At 39.5% G+C, this 19955-nt stretch overlaps 8 protein-coding genes across 8 annotated transcripts; 3 read left to right on the forward strand and 5 right to left on the reverse strand.

Moving 5' to 3' along the window:
- Window positions 1–1289: 1289 nt before the first annotated feature.
- SOCG_01474 (glycerol-3-phosphate dehydrogenase Gpd1) lies at window positions 1290–3357 on the forward strand. The gene has a single exon (XM_013164427.1). It carries the CDS (start codon window positions 1531–1533, stop codon window positions 2674–2676), a length of 1146 nt encoding a protein of 381 aa, XP_013019881.1. The 5' UTR covers window positions 1290–1530; the 3' UTR covers window positions 2677–3357.
- SOCG_01475 (uncharacterized protein) lies at window positions 3284–4625 on the reverse strand. The gene is made up of 2 exons (XM_013164428.1): window positions 4409–4625; window positions 3284–4326 (listed from the first exon to the last, which is right to left on the reverse strand). The coding sequence occupies exons 1-2, from the start codon at window positions 4428–4430 to the stop codon at window positions 3761–3763; spliced, it is 588 nt and encodes a 195-aa protein (XP_013019882.1). The 5' UTR covers window positions 4431–4625; the 3' UTR covers window positions 3284–3760.
- Window positions 4626–5027: 402 nt separating this feature from the next.
- Window positions 5028–6912, reverse strand: SOCG_01476 (PWWP domain-containing protein; the record flags this gene model as incomplete). Its single annotated transcript, XM_013164429.1, has 1 exon — window positions 5028–6912. One exon carries the CDS (start codon window positions 6910–6912, stop codon window positions 5140–5142), a length of 1773 nt encoding a protein of 590 aa, XP_013019883.1. The 3' UTR covers window positions 5028–5139.
- Window positions 6913–7240: 328 nt separating this feature from the next.
- On the reverse strand, window positions 7241–11290 carry SOCG_01477 (arginine specific carbamoyl-phosphate synthase Arg4). The gene has a single exon (XM_013164430.1). The coding sequence runs from the start codon at window positions 11061–11063 to the stop codon at window positions 7596–7598; it is 3468 nt and encodes a 1155-aa protein (XP_013019884.1). The 5' UTR covers window positions 11064–11290; the 3' UTR covers window positions 7241–7595.
- Window positions 11239–13164, reverse strand: SOCG_01478 (acetyl-CoA C-acetyltransferase Erg10). The gene is made up of 3 exons (XM_013164431.1): window positions 13078–13164; window positions 12926–13026; window positions 11239–12812 (listed from the first exon to the last, which is right to left on the reverse strand). Exons 1-3 carry the CDS (start codon window positions 13086–13088, stop codon window positions 11737–11739), a joined length of 1188 nt encoding a protein of 395 aa, XP_013019885.1. The 5' UTR covers window positions 13089–13164; the 3' UTR covers window positions 11239–11736.
- Window positions 13165–13450: 286 nt separating this feature from the next.
- On the forward strand, window positions 13451–16845 carry SOCG_01479 (GTPase Cwf10). Its single transcript, XM_013164432.1, has 4 exons — window positions 13451–13530; window positions 13570–13929; window positions 13971–14322; window positions 14369–16845. Exons 1-4 carry the CDS (start codon window positions 13508–13510, stop codon window positions 16571–16573), a joined length of 2940 nt encoding a protein of 979 aa, XP_013019886.1. The 5' UTR covers window positions 13451–13507; the 3' UTR covers window positions 16574–16845.
- A 333-nt stretch (window positions 16846–17178) lies between these two features.
- SOCG_01480 (uncharacterized protein) lies at window positions 17179–18546 on the forward strand (the record flags this gene model as incomplete). Its single annotated transcript, XM_013164433.1, has 1 exon — window positions 17179–18546. The coding sequence occupies one exon, from the start codon at window positions 17179–17181 to the stop codon at window positions 18544–18546; it is 1368 nt and encodes a 455-aa protein (XP_013019887.1).
- A 246-nt stretch (window positions 18547–18792) lies between these two features.
- Window positions 18793–19926, reverse strand: SOCG_01481 (vacuolar sorting protein Vps20). Its single transcript, XM_013164434.1, has one exon. It carries the CDS (start codon window positions 19671–19673, stop codon window positions 19020–19022), a length of 654 nt encoding a protein of 217 aa, XP_013019888.1. The 5' UTR covers window positions 19674–19926; the 3' UTR covers window positions 18793–19019.
- Between the last annotated feature and the right edge of the window lie 29 nt (window positions 19927–19955).

The following is a 19955-nucleotide window of genomic DNA, read 5'->3' on the forward strand; positions in this document are numbered from 1 at the left end:
CTAGAGAGCGAGAAATGAATGGATGGAAGAAATAGAGAGAAACAAGAGGTTGTTGAAAGTTTTTTTGTTGAAAGTTTTTTGTTGAAAGTTTTTGTTGAATTGTTTGACTTTTTCTTCTCACTTTGATTCAACAGAGTCTTTCATTTTGATGGTCTCTCATCACACGTTTCATTTCATCACTATGCATCCTCGACGACTGCCTCGACTCTTACGACGATGGTTTCTCGTTATTTGTCTGTTTTACGTTGCTCCTTGCGTTTTCATTCTCTTTTTACCGCGCTCCACCGAAGGCTACTGTCCCGTCAAGTGAATTTCGAGGTGCGACGGAAAGAACCTTAAAGATTGGAACGGAGGGGGTTTCAAACGTAAAAATCAGCGAGCGAGAAAAAGGGTCTAGAAACGGTCCAAAACGAATGACTGAAGAATGTATCGACCGAATCCAAAGGAGTCAAAATGATTGTTTACAAAGAGAGAGAGAGAGAGTAGAGTGGCAGAGAAATCAGACTCGTAGAGTCTCCAACAAAAAAATTTTATTTTTTTTTTTGTCAAACAAAAAACAAAGGGTTTCTCTTTGTTGCAGTCGTCGTCGCCGTCGTCGTCATCGTCACTACCACTCTACTCTACTCTACTCTCTCTTCCTACAGACCAAGACCATCATCATCCCAATCCTAGGTTGATTGGTGAAATGATAAAATCCAACACATCAACGTATCCAAACATCCTTCCCAACACTTCCAAACCCCTCTTTAAACGCAAATAACGAATTCAACCAACTCCCAACGCACAACCCAAGAAAACACACCACCACTACACCACAAGATTACAAGATTACGATACGTCGTCGTCCAACGGAGGAACTGTGTGGAAGGAAGGAAAGAACCGTGACGATTGTTCCGTTGGAGGGAGAATCATGAAAATCCCATCCCAACAACAAAAACAACACAATCTCCAAGTAACAACCCATACCCAAACGGTGGATGTCTTGTTTTTGTTTTTGTTTTCTTTTTTGTTTTTTAATTCTCTTTTTCTCCTCTCTTTCTCTCTCTTCCTTGTTGTTTTTGTTGTTGTTCTTTTGCTTCACTACGGTTCCTTAAATTCTTGCCGCTTTTTCCTCCCTTTCTTTGTATATTCTATATCAATAGCAGATATGACGTACAAGCGACCTTGTCCCATCCTTTGATATCACATTCATGACGTCCTGGATTGGTTTGGAACATCTGTGTAAAAAGTCTGCTTTTGACGTCATGCATTCGGACCTAAACAATGGCGTATGCTCACAAATATATATACTGGCATTCCCCCTGCTCTTTTTCTTTATCCATCTGCCTAACCAACGGGAAAAAAAGATTCAGATATTTTTATTTACCTTGTTTCGCGGTTTCGTTGCAGATTCACGATTCATTAATATCAATTGATTTTGTTGTTTTTCATTTCACGAATTTCTTTTTCTATTTCACGTTCTTGTTTACCTTTTTCTTTTTTTTTTATATTCTCTCTACGAATTTTATAACTTTTTCTAGCTTCTAAATCATGTCTGCTCCTCATCAAACTACTGGTGCTAACTTGGACCAAGCTCCCAAGAAGCGTTTGGCTGTTGGTGTTATCGGTTCCGGTAACTGGGGTACCGCCATTGCTAAAATCTGCGGTGAGAACGCCCGTGCTCACGGTCACCACTTCCGCTCCAAGGTGCGTATGTGGGTTTTTGAAGAAGAAATCGAACACAAGGGTGAAAAGAGAAAACTCACTGAAGTTTTCAACGAGACTCACGAAAACGTAAAGTATCTTCCCGGTGTCGAATGCCCTCCTAACGTTATCGCCGTCCCCGACGTTCGTGAAGTCGCTCGTCGCTCTGATGTTTTGGTCTTTGTCGTTCCTCACCAATTCATCAACCGTGTTTGCGACCAAATGGCCGGTCACCTTCGTCCCAACGCCGTCGGTATCTCTTGCATCAAGGGTGTTTCCGTCGGTAAGGACGGTGTCCGTCTCTTCTCCGATGTCATCCAAGAAAAGCTTGGCATCTACTGTGGTGTCCTTTCCGGTGCTAACGTTGCCAACGAAGTCGCCAAGGAACAATTCTGTGAAACCACCATCGGTTACAAGCCCCCTCAACCCATCGTCTCTCCCGAGCAAATCGTCGCCGTCTTTGACCGTCCTTACTTCTCGGTCGTTTCCGTCGACGATGTTGCCGGTGTCGCCCTCGGTGGTGCTTTGAAGAACATCGTCGCCATGGCTGTCGGTTTCGCCGACGGTATGGAATGGGGTGGTAACACAAAGTCTGCCATCATGCGTCGTGGTTTGTTGGAAATGCAAAAGTTTGCTACCACCTTCTTCGACAGTGAACCCGGTACTATGGTCGAGCAATCTTGTGGTATTGCTGACTTGGTCACCTCTTGCTTGGGTGGTCGTAACAACCGTGTTGCCGAGGCTTATGTTAAGTCTGGTAAGCCCATTGACGTTCTTGAAAAGGAACTTTTGGGTGGTCAACTTTTGCAAGGTGCTTCCACCGCTAAGGAAGTCCACGAATTCCTTTCCACCAAGGACATGGTCAACGAATTCCCCTTGTTCCGTTCCGTTTACAAGATTTGCTATGAAAACATGGACGCCAAGGATTTGATTCAAGTCCTCCAACCCTTGAAGGAAGAATCCGAAAACGAAGGTGGTACCGAAACCGAGTAAGCGGTTTCTTTTTTTTCTATACTTCCCTTTTGTTTTCTTGTGTGTGGAAAAGGATACAATTCCCCTCATCCTGGCGCACTTTGGAAGAAGCTGCTCTTTCCATTACCCTCTCCTATTCCTTTTTTTTTTCTTTCTTTCTTTCTTTCTTTGTCTATTGCTTAGAGTTTGAAAGAAAAAAAAAGAGAGTAAATTGGATGGGTTCTCTTTTATTTTGTTTAGCTTTTTCCCGGTTGTCCGAGGTTGCTGCATGTTGATTTCCTTCAGTCTTGAAACTTTGTTGTGGTCGGATTTCTTTGGTTTTACAACTTTCGTATGGAACTTTACGGAAAGTTTTGATTAGTTGAGGATTATTGTTTTTTTCAGTTATGATTTTGGTTATCGGTTGCTTTTCTCATTCGTTTTTACCCCTCGTGAGCAATTGAATATCAATCCTCATAAATCGGAAGAGGCCGTTGGAACCAAACTTCTAGATTAATAGAAAGCTTGTTGGTCTTTTTATGGTGGTTTGTTTGTAAAATAACCATAAGGATTTCATGAGTGAAGGAAAAGTTGAAGGTATTTATGATATCCCTATTCCTCACACTTTGTTAACGACTAAGAGAAATGATTTATATATCTTGTCCACTGTTGATGTTATTTATTATGTATAAATCGAAAATGATCTTTTTTTTTTGTCTAAAACTTTTGATTCCATTTGTAGAAATATATATGTATCAAAAATCATTTGTAGAGGTTTCCTTGTTTGTTTAGCAAAGAAATCATCATGTGGGAAGTATAGATTAGCTAGCTTCTTTTCGTAAAAACGCAGCAGATACACCAGTGAGCAGACACACATTTTTCAATGAATTTTACGAATGGAAAACAAGAATAAAAACAAAACGTGGTAATCCTGTTGTTCAACAACAATCTATTCTATTCAATTCCATTCTAATCAAATCAAATTAACCTACCTATTCCAGTCCAGTCCATTCCAATCCAATTTAATCTATTTTTCCTAGAATTCCAAGCTGAATACCCGACCCAATCCAATGGAATGCATCGTCTCATGGGTTTGCACTGTTGCTTTTCTTTTTCGTAGCTCTCTCTAGTCTGTAGATCCTGCCTTGAGATTGAAAACACCATCGGCATTTTTACATACTTGGAGTTGCTTCAAGACATCCTTGGCTTCTAAAGTTTCATTTTTAGAAGCGTTTTTGTTGTGCTTTTTCAAAAGCTTGTAAAGAGATTCATTTTCGTCCTTTTGGCATAACGAAAGCATCTGTTCAACTGGAGATGACTTCTTGTTTTTAGAAGACGACTTCTTCTTCTTATTGTCTTTTTCCTCTCCAGACTCCTCAGGAGAATTGGAACGCTTTTTTGAGGTCGGAGAAGAAGTTTGCTCTTTTTCACTGGTTTCCGATGTTTCTTTGGCTTTACCCGTAGTAGTATTCGTGTTCACAGTTCCATTTTCCTGATTCATCTTCTTTAATTCTTTCTTTGTAGGACGATAAAGGCCCTTTTGATACCGTTGTGCCTCTGTCATGCAAGACGAATGGGAACGATAATCGGTCCCTTGAAAAGTTGTATTGCAATCAATGCAAGTAAAATACGCTCCTTGACAACGAGAACGATGTTGGTCAAGTTTTGGTTTCTTGATAATATCTTGACAAACTATATGGAAAGAAATTCAGGTTAGTTTCAAATATGTTTCCCATTTTATCCCTCGTTCTTTGGATAAATCCACCATTCATACCTTCACAGCAAAATGAAACCATTTTGTTTTCTTTTTTTTTTGTTGTTTTTGGCTTTTCGTCAATTAACTTTTACTACTCGCGCCAAGTTGCTGTTTGTAAGTGTATTGTTACGTGCAACAAGTCAAAGTAAAATTTTCCCGTCTTGTGCAATCTTTAAATCCTTTTTTTTTTCTATTCATTCCTCTCTCCCATAGTAATTAGCTCTTTCTAAAAATGTTATTCAGTCATTGAAAGGATGTTTCCATTGCGTTTCATGAACTTTGATCCTTGTTTTGCTCACTTTGGCTTGTCAAATATCAAACCATTTTCCTCCTTTCCCCACGAGATGGTTTTGATTTATTATTATTTATTTTTTTTTATTTTAACAATAATTGATTTTTAGTGTCGCTTACATTTCTCTTTCTTGGTTTCTTGCATTTAAAATACTTTGTCGTCTCCTCGGTTTCAACTTAGGACAATCATTATAAAAAAACAACTTTCGCGGTTATTATTACATTACAAACTATAGCTACGTTTTTTTACAAGTTCATGTTTCCCTCTTAAAGATCAAGCTGAATTTCGAATATAACCAACACGACTACTACTACGATATTCCATTTACGAAAGCATCAAAATCTCATTTTTCTAATCATCAAAAAATTTCAATAAACAAAATATGTTTCCCAGAAACCAATTCGAGCAATGAAGCCTTCCGGATTTGTGACTAAGTTTACATAGTATTAGTTTCCTTTTATGCTGAAGGTTCTTCCTTTTGCTCCTCGGTTGGCTTTTCAGAGTCAGCTGGAGCGGATGCTTCTGTTGTTGAGGGAGTAGCATCTGTCATAGGTGTATCTTTTGATTCTGTCGTTTCTGATTCTGACTTTTCATTCGACTCGGGCTCATTTTCCACCTTTTCGTCAAGGTCTTGAGAAGGTTCTTTTGATTCTTCCGTTTCTACCTTCTTTTCTACGGCATCGTTGCCCTCAACCGACTTTGTCTCTTCAGCTTGCTCAGCTGTTGGTTCTGGTGTCTCTGACTTGGTCTCGCCAGAAGATTGCTTTTGCTGAGAAATAGCTTGCATAATAGGTTTCCATTTATCCTCAAGAAGTTCATGACAAATCTTCTTTATGGATTCTTCTTGTTCAGCAGGTAAATCCGTCAAACTATAGATTTTCTTCACAACAACCGCAATCTTTGTGTTTTGGACAAGGGAAGCATCCAATCCTTGGAACGTGGAAAGTTTCTCAAGATATCCATGAATGATTTCATAATTTTGTTTGGACAAGTCGGCATTTGGTGCCAAAAGACTACCTTGCAATTTATGGCGGAGAAACAACAGGGACTGTTCCCTAGATTTAAAAGTACGCTCAGCTGCTTCCTCTTCACTTACTGCAGGTTTCTCTTCTTCTTTATTCTCCGCTTCCTCTTCCTCTTCCACCTCTTCTTCTTTATTCTCCGCTTCCTCTTCCTCTTCCACCTCATCTTCTTCCTCTTCATCCTTTTTAGCCTTCTTCTTCGCCGGAGCATCCGCCTTTTTCACCTGTTGGGAACCTTTTCGAGGAGAAGCCCGAGTTCTCTTAGCATTAGGTGACGCATTTTCCGTTGAAGAGCGCTTTTTATTAGAAGCATCCAACGAAGGATCGAAAGACACAGATTTCTTAGTACCTTTCTTACCTCCCCGTCTAGCACTGGCTCGAGTCGGCCGCTTTGTTTCTTCTTCTTCCGATTCTTCGACGGAAGCTTCCGATTCCTCTTGTTCTTCGCCCTCAGACTCCTCTTCAGATTCTTCGACGTCAGAAGGAGGAGGGGAGACGTTCTCTAAACTCTTCGTAGCCTGAGCAACCTTATAAGCTTTGATTAAACTTGCAGTCTTGGGTTTGGGCTTTTCAAGATATTCAGAAATGGCATCTTCACTTAAAGGAGATAAAGCATCTGGACTTGCCCACAAATATTCTTTATTAGGGAAAAAAATTACAGGATGATAGTTTTCCGCACGTTTAGGTTTGCTCTTCAGAGCTACAGAAGTCATTTTATCTTCTGTAATAATCATACTTGGCCACCAAGGAAATCCAGCAAGCTTAGTTAATACACGCATACCGGGTTTATAATCCGTGGTTGGTTTTTCTCCGCCTTTTTGCTTTGTAGTATTTTTGACTGCTGACTTGGGAGTACCTTCAGACTTTTGTTTCTCGGTAGATTCCTCTGTTTTAGAATCTTCAGAGGGTTTCTCTTCTTGATCTTTTATTTCAGCATCCTCTTCTTTTTCAACGGTACCGTTTTCTTTAGGTTCTTCCTCAGCAGTTGTTGGCTCCTTTTCCTCAGTTGATGTACCATTTTGCTCAGGAGCCTCTTCAGGTTTCACTTCAGCTGTTTGCTGGAATTCAGAATCATTAGCTTTCTTTTCCTGAGCATCCTCAACCTCGTTCGTCTCTGGTTTTTCTGTAGTTTCTTCAGAAACTTGATTTGGTGTTTCTTTCTTGTCTTCAACTACTGAGTCATTCTCTTCTAGGCTTTCTACATTCATTTTTTGGGCATCTTTCTCGGAAATTGCTTCCATTTTATCAATTTTGAGATTCGCGTCGTGTTCCCAAATAATAGGTAGAAGGATAGATTATGCAACCTGGGAGCGTCAACATTTCTTGTATGGGGTGTGCAAAAGTGACTAAAATTAACTATTTCGAAACGAGATCTACAAGAATTACGAATGATAAAAAGAATATATGAGTAGGAATTCTTTATGAATTAAAACAATCTGTTACAAATAAAGCAACTACAGTTTGAAACAGTAGTATGAGTAAAGATGACTTTAAGTACGAAAAAGGTAAATTCTTTACATCAATAATTAACGATGGTTGGCAAATTACGAACAACGGAAATTTTATTCCAAACAAAACAAATAACAATCAGTAAGATAGATAGAAAGCCTTTCGTGAGGTATAATATCTAGGTTTGAAAAAAAACAAGAGTCCAAAGAACCTGAGAAACAAAAATGGTAACTAAGTAAAACACCAACAAAACCACAATCCAAAACTATTTTTCATACTGCTTAAAAGGATATTCAAACAACAACAAACCAAACTATCCTTCCATGCAAGCAAACCCCAAAATAGTTTTAAGATATACAAAATGTAATCAACCATAGCTTATTACCGAACAGTCAAGATTATTAAAGGGTTGAAAACAATATGTACAATCCGCTTCAACTTTTTAGAGATCATGACTACCAATCCAATCACTCCATCTCTTGACTTCAGAAGGCATAGCCTTTTGCTCGGACATAGCCTCTGGAAGCTTTTGTTTAAGGGAGTCGACAAACAACTTGGCACAATTAGGATCGTTGATAAGTGTCACGTTGAAGTCCACTGCATTTCTACGCATAACATAGTCTTTATCATAAATATCTTTACCACGAGCAGAAGCCAAATTGAACACACAAGCAACGTTATACTTCTCAAAGACTGCACGAAGAGCACGCTTGTCATCAACGGGGAACTCGATTACTTCCGCTTCAGTGGGGCTCAATTCCTTAGAAACTTCCTTATCAGCAGAGTAAAGCTTGTAACCAAGCTTTTGCAAGTCAGCAGCGATTTCCTTCAATTCAGGACGGTTACCACCTAACAAAATACCTTGACCGGGAAGAGGGATCTTGAAATTCTGTACTGATTGAAGAGCGGTCCAGTAAGCTTCTCTGACATCTTTGCCAAAGCAGGCCACTTCACCAGTAGAGCTCATTTCCACACCAAGGAATGGGTCAGCACCTGCCAAACGAGTCCAAGAAAATTGGGGAACCTTAATGCACACATAATCACGAGGAATAGCCATTAAGTCACGAGGAGCTGGAACATCTTGTCCGACAATGGCGCGGGTAGCAACATCAATGAAGTTAACACCAAGGGCCTTAGACACGAAAGGGAAAGATCTAGAAGCACGGAGGTTACACTCAATAACCTTTAAGTCACTAGTGCCGTCAGCGTTCTCAGCCAAAATGATTTGCATGTTGTAAGGACCAGTGATGTGGAAAGCTCCTGCAACCTTCTTAGCGATTTCCTTGCAGCGCTCCATGATGTCAGTGCTCAAAGAGTAAGGAGGAAGAGCAATTGTGGCATCACCGGAATGAACACCAGCATTTTCGACGTGCTCAGAGACAGCATGAACCAATAATTGACCCTTTGAAGCAACAGCATCAACGTCCAGTTCACGAGCTCCTTCAATGAACTTTGTGATAACAACAGGATGATCGGGAGAAACAGCAGCGGCATTCTCCAATTTGTTCTTCAAACTGGATTCATCACGAATAACACTCATGGCAGCACCAGACAAGACATAAGAAGGACGTACAAGAACGGGATAACCGACAGTGTTGGCAAACACGCTAGCTTCTTCGACGGAAGTCAACTCTTTCCAAGCAGGTTGATCAACACCAACCTTATCAAGTATTTGAGCGAACTTGTGACGATCTTCAGCAGAGTCAATCATCTTAGGATCGGTACCGTAAACGTTAGCACCAGTCTCTTGTAACTTCAAAGCGATATTTTGAGGGAGCTGACCTCCTACACTGACAACGACACCGTTAGAGTTTTCCATTTCATAAATATCCATAACGCGTTCATAAGAGAGTTCTTCAAAGTATAAACGCTCACATTCATCAAAGTCAGTAGAGACAGTCTCGGGGTTGTAGTTTACCATGATAGTGCTGCGTCCAAGTCCTCTCAAAGTACGAGCACAAGAGACACCACACCAATCGAACTCGACACTAGAACCAATACGATAGACACCGGATCCAAGAACCATGGTACCGTGTTCATTGAAGTCAACGTCGTGAGAAGATCCATTGTAAGTAGTGTACAAGTAGTTGGTATGAGCAGGGAACTCAGCAGCCAAGGTATCAATCTTCTTAACCCAAGGATGAATGTCATAACGCTTTCTACGAGCACGAACTTCCATCTCAGTAGCACCAACAAGCTTGGAAATTTGATAATCAGAGAATCCGTGCTTCTTAGCGCGTGTCAATATCTCTTTATTCAAACCATAGAGAGAACCAATGTTTTGAAGCTCCCTGTACACTCCAGCCATATTTTCAAGCTTACCCAAGAACCACTTGTCAATCTTTGTTAACTCATGAATTTTATCAACGGAATAGTTGTGATTGAGCATGGCTTCAACAACGGCAAAGAAGCGACGATCGGTGGGAACGGAAAGAGAATGATCTAAGTTTTCAAAAGGCATAGCCATGAAGCCCAAAAAGGAAGGATCGACTTGACGCAAAGCCTTTTGAAGAGATTCTTCGAAGGTACGACCAACAGCCATGACTTCACCGACACTCTTCATCGAAGAACCAACTTCACGGTTAACATGTTGGAATTTGCTCAAATCCCAACGAGGAATCTTAGTGACAATATAATCCAAAGAAGGTTCAAAGTTAGCAGTAGTAGTCTTAGTAACCGCATTGGTTAATTCGGGAAGAGTGTGACCTAAAGCAATCTTGGCAGCTGTGTAGGCTAGGGGGTAACCGGTAGCCTTAGAAGCCAAAGCAGAAGAACGGGAAAGACGAGCATTAACTTCGATGACACGATACTCCAAGCTATCAGGGCTTAAAGCATATTGAACATTGCACTCACCAACAACACCCAAGTGACGAATGATCTTGATGGCAGCAGAACGAAGCATGTGATATTCTTCATCGGAGAGGGTTTGAGAAGGAGCAACGACCATGGAATCACCAGTGTGGATACCAAGAGGGTCAAAGTTCTCCATGTTGCAAACAGTGATACAGTTATTGGCTGCATCACGAACAACTTCGTACTCAACTTCCTTCCAGCCTCTCAAAGACTTCTCGACAAGGATTTGAGGTGTCAAAGAAAGAGATCTGGCAGCCAAAGACTGCAATTCCTCTTTGTTATTAGCGAAACCAGAACCAAGACCACCAAGAGAGTAGGCGGAACGAACAATGACAGGGTATCCAACTTCGGAAGCAGCTTGAAGAGCTTGATCAACAGACTCAACAGCAGTGGATTCAGCAATAGGAATGTCGATTTCATTCAATGCCTTAGAGAAGAGATCACGATCTTCAGAGGTTTTCAATGTTGAGATAGGAGTACCCAAAACCTTGACATTGTTACGATCAAAAACACCCATATTATCCAATTGAACACCCACGTTCAAAGCGGTTTGTCCACCGAATGTCAATAAGACACCATCGGGTTGTTCACGTTCAATAATGTGCGAGAGATAATCAGCAGTAACAGGTAAGAAGTAAATTTCATCAGCCAGTTCATGAGAGGATTGAATAGTAGCAATATTAGGATTAATTAAGATAGTGTGAACAGAGCTTTCACGAAGAGCCTTGATGGCCTGAGCACCAGAGTAGTCAAATTCACCAGCTTGACCGATGGAAATGCCACCAGAGCCAACGACAATAACTTTGTTAACTTTTTCACGTTGAACTGCTTTCACATGGCCAGAGCGAAGGTAAGCGCTGGCATCGGGAACGTTCTTTTCTTTATTCAGTTCATTGCGAGCTATCGCCGAAACGCTAATAGAACGTTTTTGAGATGCAACTTTGGAAGTAAGTCCTTTTCCGATTGCAGAGAACGAACCTAAGCATCGTCCATTTCCAAATATATTTTTGGAAATACCAGGAACGGCACGACGCACTGATGTCGTCCAAAATGCCATTTTTCTACAACCCAGGCTTGTTCTATATGTTAAGAAACAAACTGAGTTATTTAAATTAAAATAGACTGGTCAATTCTGGAAGGTGACTGATCTGTATATAAGAAGCTCTTGTCAAAGTGATCTGTAAAGCGTGACTTCTTTCTCGGTGGAATTAGTCCACTGATAGTGAGGTATTACGAAGTTTCTTATACTATAGATTGATGAGTATAATATAAGACGATTTAAAAAAAGAGAAGAGTGAGTCTTACATACCTTGAAGAAAACTTGCAGTGAGTTTAAAAATTCATTTTAGCAAAATTTCATTCGAAAAGCACTCCATAGAACTAAGCAAGTTAACAAAAATTTTCGACAATGGAAGTTATAGTATTGCAAAAGTAGTAAGGATGTTCATGATATTAATCAAATGTGTTTTAATGCATTATTAATTGATGAGAATGCTTCTATTTTTCTAAATGAAAGACTTCTGTATCGCATCTCATAATGATAGAGTTATTTAAGATTCAACGAGAAATTGTTAAACGAAAAATTCAACAAGTAAAACAAGTCGAAAGAAATTAATGAGTTATTTAATACAGGATAGATGAATGATCCTCCTTTAGGATATCAAGGACATAAAAGATCCTTCTAATTGGCAATGAATGACGGGTATAAGAGAACAGCCATAGGAGTATGCTTAAAGGCGCTCAATAACAAATGAAGAAGCACCACCACCACCGTTGCAAACTGCAGCAACACCAATCTTGGCGTTCTTTTGTGCCAATACGTTCGACAAAGTGACGATAATTCGAGAACCACTACTTCCCAAAGGATGACCCATAGAAACACCACCACCGAAGATGTTGACATTTTCAGGGTTCAAACCCAAAATCTTTGTATTGGCAACACCGACAACACTGAAAGCTTCGTTAATCTCGTAATAGTCGACTTGAGAAGATTCAACATTAGCATGCTTCAAAGCTTTAGGAATGGCAAGACTAGGAGACGTAGTGAAGCGTTCAGGAGTTTGAGCAGCCTCACCCCAACCAAGAACCTTCGCGAGAGGTTGTAATCCTAATTCTTTAAGCTTGGTACCAGAGACCAAAACCATAGCACTAGCACCATCATTCAACGAGGAAGCATTGGCGGCAGTAACTGTACCATCACCCTTGAAGACGGGACGAGTAGATCTCAGCTTGTCTTCGTTCAAGTTCTTGGGTTCATCATCTTCAGAAATGACCTTGTTGGGTTTACCACGTCCGCCAAAGACCTCGACAGGGATAATTTCATTTTCAAAAGCAGAAGACGATTGAGCAGCTTGAGCACGTTTGTAAGAAGAAATGGCAAATTCATCTTGAGCAGCGCGGTCAATCTTGTGTTCTTCGGCACAGAGTTCAGCAGCGTTACCCATAGGAAGACCATCGTAAGCATCCGACAAACCATCACGCAAAAGACCATCGACAAGTTCGACATTACCGAACTTAGAACCGAAACGGCTCTTAGTAGCATAGTAAGGAGCATTGGACATGCTTTCGGTACCTCCGACAACAACGATGTCTGCGTTACCAGTCATAATGGTTTGAGTACCAAGGATGGCGGCCTTCATTCCTGAAGCACAAACCTTGTTAACAGTGGTACAAACGGTGTCAACTTTTAGTCCGGCACCCAAAGCGCATTGACGAGCGGGATTTTGTCCAAGGTTAGCTGACAAAACATTGCCCATGAAGACCTCTTGAACATCAGAAGCTTGAATCTTTGCTTTTTCAAGAGCACCTATTAAAGTGTTAATATTTATGAATTCACCTTACTGAAAATCTTGTATTGAGTTTGCAAGCTATCGCGACGCGTCATAAAACACGCCTCAAAGCAGCTAAATATAAACCTACCTTTGATGGCAACTGAGCCCAATTTAGTAGCTGGAAGAGAAGCAAGGCTACCGCCAAAGCTACCCATAGGGGTACGAACTGCAGAAACAATGTATACGTCGCTAATGTCACGTTAATCACTTGACCAAGATAGCATGTTACAAGATACTTACGTGTTCACCATTATGATATTTTTAAATACTAACTAAAACCTACGGCTTTTTGTAGTTGGCTTTGAGTAGAAATACAATACTAATTTGTACTAATATAGTTCGACTACATGTTTAAAGATCCCCAGTGAAATACACTATATGGCATAGTCAGAAAACTCAATGAAGAGGTCACTGACTTTGTTAATTCCAGTTAATTATTGAATCAAAGATTTGAAAAAATAATAAATGAAAATTCCTTGCTACAAACTCTCGTATATGAATGCATTGTCCATACATGTTTATTTAGATAACCCAGTGTACTAGGAAAAACCAAGCACTGATATCGGTGCGCTGTAGTACAATTTATAATGAGTACACAAGGTATCTTTATTTTACAAACTAGGTACTTCCATCTGTACTGTCCTTTCTAGGAAAGGCAAAAATAGAAAAAATGGACGAGGATTTATATGATGAGTATGTAAAATTTGTTTAAACACAATAATAACCTTTCAGATTTGGTAACTACATAGGGCCTGAAAACGAAGACGAGGAACTGGATGAGATACCTCAAGTTCCAAGTCCTTCAGTTGCTCAAGTGCCTGGCTTTGAGGCTGAAATGGAAGAGGAAGATTTGGAAGATGTTGAGCGCGTTGAAAAGATGGCGCTTAACCTCGCCGAACCTCAAAATGCGGTCGTACTTCATGAGGACAAGCAATATTATCCTAGTGCTGAAGAAGTTTATGGCCCCGAGGTAGACGTTGTCGTGCAAGAACAAGATACTCAACCACTGACTCAACCTATTATTGATCCAATTCGTCAAAAACGTGTTGCTATTGAGACGAGCAACGTGCCCGATACTGTATATAAGAAAGAGTAAGTTAAACTCATAAATGCTGTAACTAATAACTTAATAGGTTTTTATACGATCTTTTAAGCCAAACTGATGACGTGCGAACTTTTATTATTGCTGGTCATCTTCACCATGGCAAAACCGCATTATTAGATTTACTCGTATATTATACACACCCTGGCACGAAATCACCAAAACGGAGGTCACTTCGCTACACCGATACCCACTATCTTGAACGTCAAAGGGTGATGTCTATTAAGAGTACTCCGTTGACGCTAGCAGTGCAAAATATGCAAGGGAAGTCTTATGCTTTTCAATGCCTAGATACCCCAGGTCATGTTGACTTTGTCGACGAGATAGCTTCTCCTATGGCGGTTGCTGATGGTGTCGTTATTGTCGTTGATGTTATTGAAGGGGTAAGTGTTTGTAATTGTTTCTTCTACATGCTAACTAATGTGCAAGGTTATGATTAATACCACGAGAGCGATAAAGCATGCTATCATTCACGACATGCCAATTGTGTTGGTTTTAAATAAGGTGGATAGACTTGTGTTAGAGCTTCGTCTCCCTCCCAATGATGCATATCACAAGTTACGACATGTTATAGATGAAGTTAATGACAGTATCTGCCAGATTAGTACGAATGCCAAACATAGAGTTTCTCCTGAACTTGGTAATGTCTGTTTTGCATCTTTTGATTTGGGATATTGTTTTACCCTTGCCAGTTTCGCTAAACTGTATTTGGACAAAAATGGAAGAATAGACCTTGATGATTTTTCAAGACGGTTGTGGGGCGATATTTATTTTGATAAAGACACCAGAAAGTTTACAAAATCTTCGACTGGCATGAGAAGCTTTGTTTACTTCATATTAGAACCTCTATATAAACTTCACACACTAAGTATATCTGATGAACAAGAGAAATTGAAACGACAATTGCGTTCTCTTAATATTTTTTTGAAACCGAAGGACTTTTTACTTGAACCCAAACCATTTTTACAGCTTGTTTGTGCTTCCTTTTTTGGGTTTCCGACTGGTTTAGTTGATTCCATCGTGCAAAATATACCTTCTCCTCGAGAAAATGCAAGCCGTAAGGCAAATCAATATTATACGGGTCCTTTAAATTCTTCAATTGGTAAATCTTTAACGACTATGAATCGCGAAGAATCAACCATGATTGCTCATATCACGAAGCTATATAATACTGTTGATGCAAATAGTTTTTATGCTCTCGCTCGTATTTATGCAGGGAAAGTTAGAAAAGGACAAAAAGTTCAGGTACTAGGAGAAAACTACTCCATCGAAGATGAAGAGGACATGGCGAAGGCGTATATTGAAGAAATTTGTTTGCCAGGTGGAAGATATCGCATACCCATTGAAGAAGCTACTGCCGGAATGCTTGTTCTTTTAGCAGGCGTGGATAATTCCATAAGCAAAACGGCTACTATTGTGTCGGATGGAGTCCAAGATGATTTGTACATATTTAGGCCGATTGCACACATGTCAGAAAGTGTTTTTAAAGTTGCTGTTGAACCTTACAATCCGTCAGAATTACCAAAAATGCTAGATGGACTTAGGAAAATTAATAAGAGCTATCCTCTTGCAATTACAAAAGTAGAAGAATCTGGTGAACATACTATTTTTGGGACTGCTGAACTTTATATGGATTGTCTTTTATACGATTTACGGGTTTTATATTCTGAAATAGAAATTCGTGTTTCTGATCCAGTGGCTCGTTTCTGTGAGACTGTAGTTGATGTTTCGAGTCTTAAATGCTTTGCTGAGACCCCGAATAGAAAAAATAGGTTATCAATGATTGTTGAACCTTTAGAAAAAGGAATCGCATCTGACATTGAGAATGGTCATGTGAAAATAAATTGGCCTCAAAAACAAATTAGTGAATATTTCCAACGTGAATATGATTGGGATCTCTTAGCATCTCGATCAGTATGGGCTTTTGGGCCTGATGATCGGGGTACCAACATATTGCGTGACGATACTTTAGAAATGGATGTTGACAAGAAGACATTAGGCCAGGTTAAAGAGTTCATCAAACAAGGATTTCAATGGGGAACTAGAGAAGGACCTTTATGCGATGAGACTATCCGTAATGCAAATTTTCGAATTATGGATGCTGTTCTAGCTCAGGAACCAATTTATCGAGGTGGAGGTCAAATTATTCCTGTCGCTCGAAGAGTCTGTTACTCATCATTTTTAACTGCTTCACCAAGGCTGATGGAGCCTGTTTATACTGTCGAAGTACATACACCTGCTGACTGCTTACCGGTTATTTACGATCTTTTAATGCGCCGTCGTGGACATGTACTACAAGATGTACCTAGACCAGGGTCTCCTCTATATTTAATAAAAGCTTTAATACCTGTTATTGATTCCTGTGGTTTTGAAACGGATTTGAGAGTACACACTCAAGGCCAAGCTATGTGTCAGCAGGTGTTTGACCATTGGGAAATCGTTCCTGGAGATCCACTGGATAAATCCGTTAAACCGAGGCCTTTAGAAACCGCTAGAGGACCCGAATTGGCAAGGGACTTTTTGGTAAAGACACGCAGAAGAAAGGGTCTTGCTGAGGACGTGGCTATTACTAGATATTTCGACCAGGAAATGATTGATTCTCTGAAGGACACAGATATAGTCCTTTCGCTTTAAAACGAAAAATTAATCAAGTAGTAAATGATTACGTACATGCTTGATAAATGCTGCTGTCTTTGTTAAACAAAAAGTCAGGGTTTAGTTAAATTCAGTTCCATTTTGTAAACACTGTATGGGAAATAGAGAAGAACAAATAAATATGACTGTTTATATAAGAGATTTTGAATATTGAAGGACAAATTTTCGAAGCATCATACATGCCTTGTGCCCCTATTAATATAAATACAAAGGTTCTTTTAATTCAATAATATTAATTTTTTTCAGAAAGATTAGTTTACTTAAGAAATATTTTCTTTTGATTGTAGGTTACATATCGCAAGTTCATGGTTTCTTAATAGTCGTACAGATCTTTTGACAATTAGACATATATTCTATTTATAATGTTTTTAAATATTTTATTATTTCGTATTTTGCACTCTTTTGCATCTGCTAATAGACTCTTCTTCTGATGTCCTGGATTATTGGAGTTCACACCATACTATCAGTCTACGAATTACCAAATTTCGAAGGGACGGGAGGAATTGGTGAAATATTGTTCATACTTTGAAAATACTTAATTAAAATAAAGCTTATAAAAAAAAATCGATGCCTTTTCTGCTTCTATGAACCGGTTATCTCTGTTATTCATCTTGGCAATTGTATGTGTCGCGCATTGCTACAATGACCCGCACGTGAAGGAGAACTCAAAATGGAATACAACTTCGGTTGAGCCTATCGCTATTAAACCGAGTTTGAAAGGTAAGTTACTCAATCGTTATGCACGGGCCGCTATTCAGACTGGTGGTGGAGTGAGTAGCCAAAAGAGTGATAGTACAACGAATACATATCCTACAAGTAGTGGCTCCTCTTCCTCTCCTTCCAAAACTTCTGATAGTGCTTCGTATAGTAGCATGTGGCCTTCTTCTTCACCGAGTTCATCCACTACGCCCGACTCGTCTTCTTCATCGGTGGGCCCAAGTACCACCGCGTCTTCAAGCGCATTTTCTCCAACACTTTCTTCTTCCCTTACTTCATCGAGTCCTTACAGTTCGACGTCTGATACTTCTACTACTAGTAGCGGATCTTCTAGTTCTTCCACATCTTCAACTAGCTCTAGCAGCAGTAGTGAAAACACCTCTAGCTCATCCTCTAGTACATCTAGTCCGACGTCATCCTCTTCACAATTTTCTTCTAGTCCCTCTTCATCTACCTTGTCAAGTAGTTCTTCGTCTACTATTAGTTCTAGCCCTAGCTCATCATCCGAAGCTGTTGTTAGTTCTTCTTGGTCATCGACTCCTTCTTCTTCTTCTTCATTCTCTTCTTGGTCATCGTCATCCCCGTCTGCATCATCATCATCTTCTTCGTCTTTTTCTTCTTCTTCGTCTTCCTTCTCTTCATCATCATCTTCTTCTTCGTCGCCATCTCCATCATCTTCTTCTTTCTCTTCTTATTCGTCATCTGCTCCTTCTAGCTCAAGTTCCATTTCTTCTAACGTCGCCAAAACATCATCTTCTTCGACTTCTTCGTACTATCCTTACAACTCAAGTTCTAAATCTTCTGAGTCACGCTCACCATCTTCCTCTAGCAAACCTAGTTCGACGCGTACATCATCATCTATCTCCACGACGGCTAGTTCTTCCAGCAACAGATTATCTTCAAGTTCAGCTTCACCCACGAGTACTACTCAGTCCTCGTCTTCATCGATATCTTCAAAGTCATTAGTATCGCCCTCCCCTGGCCAACAAGCAGGTGCAACGCGCATTACCAGTGCACACAGGACTTACAGACCGTCTACTATTTACAAGGTAACCGTCGCAACCATAAATGGACATACAAGTACGTATAAGTCAAAGTCGACAGATTCGAGTGTTTTATTAGTTGTCGTGGATAGCTCATCCAGCTCTCTAACTTCATTAAATAAGTTTTGTGGAGTAAAACTTTTAGTTTCCGCATTTTCTTTTGCAAGCCTTGCTATATTTCTTTTGATGTGAAGTATAACATAAAAATTTTACATTTTGGAACCCTTTTTTTATTTTTATTTCTATTTATTATTTTTTTGTTATTGAAGAACCATACCATTTTCATTCAGGCTCTTTCAATGTGTTTTACTGATAATGCTTGAATGGAATTGCTCACACTCTCTATTCAACAACTTTTTATTTCTCATGACATGTTTTTTTTGTTGTAACCAACTCTTAATTTAAAAAATAAAGATGCGGTGTTAAGGATTGATTATTTGGTGATCTGAATGTCTACTTTGAAATTTAATAACGTCTTATTCTTTTTTCTTTTAATTTATGAATTTGCTTAATAAATATGAATTTTTGGAACGTTATGATAAGTCGTAAATGAATTGGACGAGATAGTTTGAGTAAATCAGGTCTAAAGTGAAACGTGCGAAATGAGAAAGCTTTCAGGTAAGACAAATAATAGAAAAACATAAAATTTCAAGAAAGAAGGTACGTCAACTTAGAAGAGCTTCTCGTTTGCCGTCATCAACCGTTGATGGACTTTGACTTGGATGGAATTCATTATCGGGTTTCATTCCCACGGAATGATTTGGTTTTGTCTGAGGTACTGTAGGAAGAAAAATTTGTCTTTCATCAACTTGATTTTTGTTTGGATCATTTTCTCGCTCTTGGATAAGAGTGTCTAATTCAGCTTGAATTTCATCTTCTTGATCTCTCGACATTCTTCCTTGTAATATGACATTGACTTCATCGACGTACTGAAAAGCTTCATCATTGTCATTGCATATCTTGTCGATTCTTTCTAGAGGCATCTGTTTTTGCAACTGCTGAAGAATATTTGAGCCTTCTTGAAGACCAAAAAGAACGTCTTGTTGAATGAGTGTGAACTCTATAGAAGAAAGAAGTTGCTCAATATTCCCCAATTGACCATATGATTGTTCAATGAGTCCAGAATAAAATTTCTTAGCAGATAGCGCTTTCAAAGCACCCTTTCTATTGTTGTCGGCGAGACACTTTCGAGCAAGGTTTATTTCCAACTGCTCAATCCGTTCCAATCGTTTATGATAACGCATCAACTTATCTCTTTGTTCCTTTATATTTAATATGCTTCGATCTCGATCATTTATTTTACTATTGTAAGCACCCATATTGTTTTCCGACTCATGGAGGGAGTAAATGTCTTCCTTGAGGATTACGCACCAAGTTCCTAGATGTTCAACACCTCAATTCAATTCTTTCTCTATGTCAAAGTCTCAACTGCAAAGTATTTATTGCTAAGAACATTCACCCTTATTTACCCTTTTTCTAGTACTTCTCTACCTAGACTAATGGTATTGATCATTCAATGTCATTAAAAGTGATTACGAACAAACCTTCAAATTCGGTAAACAACGGTTCACACATCTCTTGCGTTCACTAGTATAATAACG

This window comes from Schizosaccharomyces octosporus (assembly GCF_000150505.1).
Source record: "Schizosaccharomyces octosporus yFS286 unplaced genomic scaffold supercont6.3, whole genome shotgun sequence".
NCBI lineage: Eukaryota > Fungi > Ascomycota > Schizosaccharomycetes > Schizosaccharomycetales > Schizosaccharomycetaceae > Schizosaccharomyces > Schizosaccharomyces octosporus.

Excerpts from the sequence above, each read along its gene's own strand:
- SOCG_01474 (XM_013164427.1), top strand. The coding sequence starts at position 1,531 with ATGTCTGCTCCTCATCAAACTACTGGTGCTAACTTGGACCAAGCTCCC.
- SOCG_01475 (XM_013164428.1), bottom strand. The coding sequence starts at position 4,430 with ATGGTTTCATTTTGCTGTGAAG. Across the intron at positions 4,327-4,408 it reads GGTTTCATTTTGCTGTGAAG|TTTGTCAAGATATTATCAAG; the intron begins GTATGAATGGTG and ends CTTTCCATATAG.
- SOCG_01477 (XM_013164430.1), bottom strand. The coding sequence starts at position 11,063 with ATGGCATTTTGGACGACATCAGTGCGTCGTGCCGTTCCTGGTATTTCC.
- SOCG_01478 (XM_013164431.1), bottom strand. Across the intron at positions 12,813-12,925 it reads GGGCTCAGTTGCCATCAAAG|GTGCTCTTGAAAAAGCAAAG; the intron begins GTAGGTTTATAT and ends ACACTTTAATAG.
- SOCG_01479 (XM_013164432.1), top strand. The coding sequence starts at position 13,508 with ATGGACGAGGATTTATATGATGA. Across the intron at positions 13,930-13,970 it reads GATACTGTATATAAGAAAGA|GTTTTTATACGATCTTTTAA; the intron begins GTAAGTTAAACT and ends ATAACTTAATAG. Across the intron at positions 14,323-14,368 it reads TCGTTGATGTTATTGAAGGG|GTTATGATTAATACCACGAG; the intron begins GTAAGTGTTTGT and ends CTAATGTGCAAG.
- SOCG_01481 (XM_013164434.1), bottom strand. The coding sequence starts at position 19,673 with ATGGGTGCTTACAATAGTAAAATAAATGATCGAGATCGAAGCATATTA.